The sequence below is a fragment of the Dermacentor silvarum genome, chromosome 7, assembly GCF_013339745.2.
Source record: "Dermacentor silvarum isolate Dsil-2018 chromosome 7, BIME_Dsil_1.4, whole genome shotgun sequence".
Classification (NCBI taxonomy): domain Eukaryota; kingdom Metazoa; phylum Arthropoda; class Arachnida; order Ixodida; family Ixodidae; genus Dermacentor; species Dermacentor silvarum.
The window spans coordinates 23,319,770-23,325,769 of record NC_051160.1 but is presented as its reverse complement, the minus strand read 5'-3'; the positions used below and the strand labels follow the sequence as shown (position 1 = coordinate 23,325,769).

The following is a 6,000-nucleotide window of genomic DNA, read 5'->3' as shown; positions in this document are numbered from 1 at the left end:
GTGCAACTAGTGCCGATAGCTTCGTGTGCGCTGTACTGTCGAGTTTTAGTTCGCGTTGAAGCGAGAGAAAGCCCGAAGGTCAATTTGCTCGCGGATGCTGCCACGCCTACCCACTCCAGCGTTTGACAGCGAGTTTCCGCAGTCATCGATCGAGATGTGTTCATGCTTACCTGTACGCGCGTGGCACCGCACTTGCTAATTTAGTTTGTAAGCGAATTTTTACACGTTTATACGGCCGGCAGAACTACTATCCTTAGTGCGCATAGCTGTCTCTTAATTTGCTATCGTAATCGATGCTTCGCATTTCGGACGCAACTGCGACATCTTTTTTTTTTTGTCTTTCTTACTTTTTCAAGCTAAACAATCTAGAAGTGTGTCACCTCACTGCGCACCAGCCTACAAAACCAATCGTATTTGAAATTCTTTTAATGCCGCCACATTTTCGGCATACGTTATCAGTAAATCATACGTTATCTCTTTTTTTTAACTTATCTCTAAAGTTGGGTGAAGAAAGAAGCAGTCTTTCTCACTGATTCAGATTATTAAACGTCTATTCTCTCTCTCAAAGGTTAGTCTATTTCCATATTATATTCAGACTTTCGACTTTAGGCTGCATTGTACGTAGTGTGTCTAAGTGTTCTCCCCAGTCCTTCCTTTACCCGCCGGCTTCTTGGCCAATCCCCCGTAGAGGGTAAGCGCCATTCAATGAGGAGGAATCAAGCAAGCCTCGTGAGGCACGTGGTCGTCGTTATAGCTTAGCCGGCAACAAGAAGAAGCAGAAGAAGAAGAAGACACCCGCCCTGTCGGCCGCAAAGAGCAAGCAAGCCGCAAAAGATGAAAGGCTCCGCGAGAAAACGCGCCCCAAGAGGGGACCAGGCGCTCATCTCTCCTCTCTCGCCGATCTTGTCTCCTCAATCGCGGCCGCTATCTCCCACGGCCGGGACTGGAAACCCGGGGCTGCAGACTGGAGCCGCCACCCCGTGGCGACGGGCTGCCGTCGGAGGAGCGCAATCCGCAAATGTTCTGTCGCCGAAAACTCCTGCAAGGCCGCGCGATGACGTGCGGAAGTCAAAGACACGGCCTCCGTCCCGGGCAGCATGGGTGTCATCGTCGGGTGCCGGTGGTCAGCTGCCCTTGTCGCCTACCGTCGTGTCCTGGGAGTCCCAGGCAACAGACGCGAGAACAACCGAGGGCGTACCGCATAGCGAATTGACTGACAAGCCACGCCTGTTCCTGGGCATCATCCCAGACGATGACGAGGGCTCGTTCGAGTACTCCGCCTACATGGCAGCCTACACGGTGAGCTTCGCTGCCGTGCTGCTCTTTATCACGTTCGCCGCGAGCGCCTACTTCCCACACTGCGATAACCCTGTGGACTGCTTCGACCTGAACCGTGAGCTACAGCGCAGCAGACTCGTTGACGTCGACCCCTGTGAAGACATGTTCGAGCACGTCTGTGGCCGCTGGACCAGCGTGTACCCCGAGCAGCAAAACTTGTTCGAGATCCTGAACAACAGGCTGCGCGTCTCCTTGCTCGAGAACGTCGATCAAGTGACCACTGACTCCAGTAACGCGGTTGACAAGGCGGCCGCTGCTATGACTGCGTGCATGAACGTCGCCGAAGCCGATATTGATCACACTGCAACGATTCGAGAAGTGCTGCGTCGACGCGGATTAACATTTCCCGCCCAACAGGTTCGCTCTGCACGCGAAGTGTTCGGAATCCTCATCGCGCTCACCCTGCAGGATCTTTCGGGCGTTTTCTTCCAGCTCAAGCTCACGCCCTACTTGAAGGCAGAAGACAGATTCGTCTTCGAATTCAGGTACTCCGAGACCATGTTCAGGTATGTGACAGACGAAGATGTACTCGAGTCATGTGTCCGTGCGTACGACCCAAGTCTAGGAGGCACCCAGGAGTTGGCAGAGAGACTTTTCACCGTGGAAACTGATGTCAGAACCATCACAGCGATGCATTCCGGTGGGGGTGAGTATCCGCAGTACTACAAGTTCTCGGAGATTGATGGCGTTTATTATAATAGCACTCAGCAGGAAGCTTACACGACTGCGCAGTGGTGGGTTGATGAAATCAATAAACACATACCTGAGAAGTCAGCCATAAATCTGACATCAGACATTCTCATCAAAGACCGCCACGCCTTGCTTCTCACCATAGATGTGCTGAGAGCGTATTCCACCAGTAGCTTGCACCTCCAGACGTACATAGCCTGGAAAGTCATCAAGTACCTCTCGTATGCGGCGTCCAGCAGGATGTTTTTCTGCCACTTCCGTTTAGGAAACGTGCACTGGGTGAGCACTTTCGCCAAAGCACTCGACCGATGCACGAGCTACATTAAGCTGGTCATACCGCATGCCCTGCTCAAGCTACAGGTCAAGCATATCCTAGACGACGAGACCATAAACTACACCAATACTATCGCCGACCGCATCAGGCACCAAATGGAGGTCTCGTACAATTTCTCGTGGTTCGACCGAGAGTCGGCAAGAGGTTTGGTCGAGCGCCTTCGATCCATCCACCAGATCATTGGCGTGGCCTCGAAACTTCGAAGTAACACCGCGCTGAATTCCTACTACGCTCATATACCGAAATCCGGAGCACCACTCAAGTTCGTGGATTGGCTGGTCGAGGCTCACCGCGCTGTGGCAGCGCACAAGAAACGCTTTCTGCAGCCATCCCCTGACGGAACGGCCTCTATCAGCAGAGATGACTGGGACCTGACGGGAATATCGGCGGGCGCCTTCTACATCATCGTGTACCACATTATATACCTACCAGGCAGCGTACTTATGCCACCATTCATGGTTCCGTACGGGCCGAACTCTTACAACTACGGCGGGATCGGCAAGGTAATCGGCCACGAACTGACGCACGCATTCGATCCCAAGTACCTGGACCTCAACCGTAGGGGCGAGAAGCAAGTCTTCTACACGCCTCAGTTCTTTCAGAAGCTTCGAGAACTTCAGGATTGCATCATCCTGCAGGCCAACAAGTTGACCGAGAGCGCCATCGCCGGAAACAACTCCATCAGCGAGGCCTTCGCCGACAGCGCGGGAGTCGAAGCGGCGTACCTCGCGTACAGGGCTCTGCCAGAGTCTGATCGCGAGACTGGAGCGGGCTACTACACCGCAGACCAGACCTTCTTCGCCGGCGGCTGCTACATGTTTTGCCAGGCTGGGGAGGATTACTCGGAAGTAAGCATCTACCTGCCGCACAGCGTTCGCTGCAAACAGTCCTGCCTCAACACGCAAGAATTCGCGAACGCTTTCGGATGCAAAGAAGGATCGCCGATGTTCCCGCATAAACGGTGTGACGTGCACGACCTTTTGAGGATCAAACAATGGTGAACGCGTTAGTGGCAAGCCAACGTGTTCTTCAGTTCTTTGGACTTGCGACACCATGCCATTAATGCTGTTATTTTATTTATTTATTTTTTGCCATCTCAGTGGAATTACGAATCACTTAGTTGTGCGACGCACCAGTGTTTTGGTCACTGCGCTTCTTTTTATGCTGATACATCGCTCTTAGTGCAACACAATGGTGAAGATTTGTGTTTTATGTGTACATGAGCATTTCCATCAGGAACTCTCGATTACCGATTTGCATTCGGCCTTAATGAAGTACACTATAGAGTGGCGGTTCTTTGATAGGTTAAATTGAACTACTAATTTTGCAAGAACTTTATAAATGAGGACATTTACCAAACATGTTTAGCTGTATGTTTCCAACTCGGCTCGACAATACAAACCTCTTTCAGTAGTGTAAAGTGTGTTTTTATCGTCTGGGGTTGTTCCTGTGAGGGCACGTTTTTTTTTTCCTTCTGCGATGTTCAGCTTAAAGAGAAGAGGAAAATAGTTTTTCTGTTCGACAAGCACCCGCCCGGAAGTTTTCGACAAAGTTATTTAATTCTTGACGTTCTTTCTTGCGTTTTCGTGCTTATCTAAATATAGACGTGTCTTGTCGAAATCTTAATGCGTCAACAAGATTGATGGATGCTTATATTGTTGACATTCATTTGTCTCGATGGACAATCCCACAAAGTCAATGCGCAATTTACTCGGATCCTCTTTTTGTGTGTGTGTGTGCTAGTGAAAAGCTTGTTTGAATAAACAACCTGTAGCAATACGTGCGACTAGCGGCTGGCCGATCAAGAATATGGGCGCAACAGACAAACGGCTAAGCCTAATTTCGGTAATTCAAGCGCGGTTTCCCTCATCACTAAGCTCGCAAAAGCAAAACATTGTTCCCTATATCAGGTGTCTCAGCTAACGTTAGCCAAGCTGTTAAACAAAATCAGCCCTTCCACTACTGTGAAGATGGAAGCCAGTGAAGTTGTGACTGTGCTGGGTCTGCTGTAGTGAATATTGCTATAGTGAACTTATATATTATCATTATTGACTTTATTGAGCGTCTTCGGCATGTTCGTCAAGGAGCAAGGACACCGATGTCTTGTTTTCGCCTGGCGCGATGGCTAAGTAGTGCGTTTGCTGCATCAAGTCCGCCCTATCGTCATAGGAGTTGGCACGACGAGATCTCTTCAGCTCCTGCTCTCGGCGGCTCATACCCACATATCCAACGCAGGTATGAACCACATGTGATTTCTTTCTTTCTTTCTTTCTTTCTTTCTTTCTTTCTTTCTTTCTTTCTTTCTTTCTTTCTTTCTTTATTTGTTTATTTCCTTCCTTCTTTCTTCTTTTTTTCTTTATTTCTTTCTTTCTTGTCCTGGCTCATACCCGCATATCCAATGCGGGTATGCGCCACACGTGGTTTTGTTATTGGTAATCGTGAAGTAACGGGCGGGCATGTGATCTTATTGTTGTCATGACCCATCAATCATGTTAGTCATATATTCGTACCCATCCATGCCAATTTTGGTACATACAGAGTGAACGAGACACCACAAGGTTGTTGCCTACTTCCAGTGTACATGGACGCGAACTCCTGGAACCTAGCCCTTAACAGCTTCGCTGTAATAGCCGGCAGATCCTACGGCCTGTGGGAAACGTTGTTGGGTGAAGCAGTGTGCGGGGAGCCTACCAAGCTAACGAAACAACCATGAGAGCACCAAGACGTAGGCGGCTGTTTTATGACCTATGTCACGATATGTTATGAATATGTCACGATATTCATGTCGTGACGTTATCGTTTATGTTACACTCTTCTCATACTATGCAAATTTTCGTACGAAACGACGATGAGAGCGCCAAGACGTAGGCGGATGGACGGACGGACGGACGGACGGACGGAGTGGCTGCCAAAGATATTGTCAAAGTGGCAAATGTTCGCCAAGAAATGCTTCGCATTTAAAACACAGGGCAAGATACAATGACAAAACTTACGGTGTTCGGCCATCAGAGGTCTGATCACCGAAATACAGTAGGTTTTATCATTTTATCTTGTACCGCGTTTATCTATAGCTTTCTTTTTTTTTTTTTCGTTCAACAGCTTGGCTAACTTTAGCTGGGACACAATGTAGACACAATCGTTAGGCGTCTTTTGTGAGCATGCTTGATCGTTGCATGGTTGATCGTACGTCGCTTCAGAAATCCGAGATCTATAGCGATTCCAAAACGGCAGTTAGGGCTTTTCAGAAGAGTCGCATCACCGAGCAAGCTGCTCGTCTTCTTGGCGTCTCGAGTCCGGATGCTCTCACGCATCATTCGATTCACTGGTTTCCCGCTCACGTAGGGTCGGTCGAGGGTGCTCCCCAGAACGTCAATGAATCTGCTCAGGAGGCTGCGCGCGACCTCACCGACCGCGCTTGTTCTGTAAGAAGTGCCGACTCCCCTCCCCCTACGGCCACAGGGACGGTCCCGCTACGCACAAAGAGGTTATGAAATTCTTCTACATGTCTAGAAGGGTCTTTGCACCCCCTTACCCCAAGTTGAATAGGGCGCAAGCCACTTCTCTTAGATTTTTACAGACCGGCACATATCCGTGTCTGGCCGTTCTACACGAAATTTACCCCGACGTATATCGCGACG

General features: G+C 49.6%; 1 protein-coding gene across 1 annotated transcript; it reads left to right on the top strand.

The window, feature by feature from the left end:
* Positions 1–834: 834 nt before the first annotated feature.
* Positions 835–3,363, top strand: LOC119458749 (endothelin-converting enzyme 1). Its single transcript, XM_037720614.1, has one exon. It carries the CDS (start codon positions 835–837, stop codon positions 3,361–3,363), a length of 2,529 nt encoding a protein of 842 aa, XP_037576542.1.
* The last annotated feature ends 2,637 nt before the right edge of the window (positions 3,364–6,000 follow it).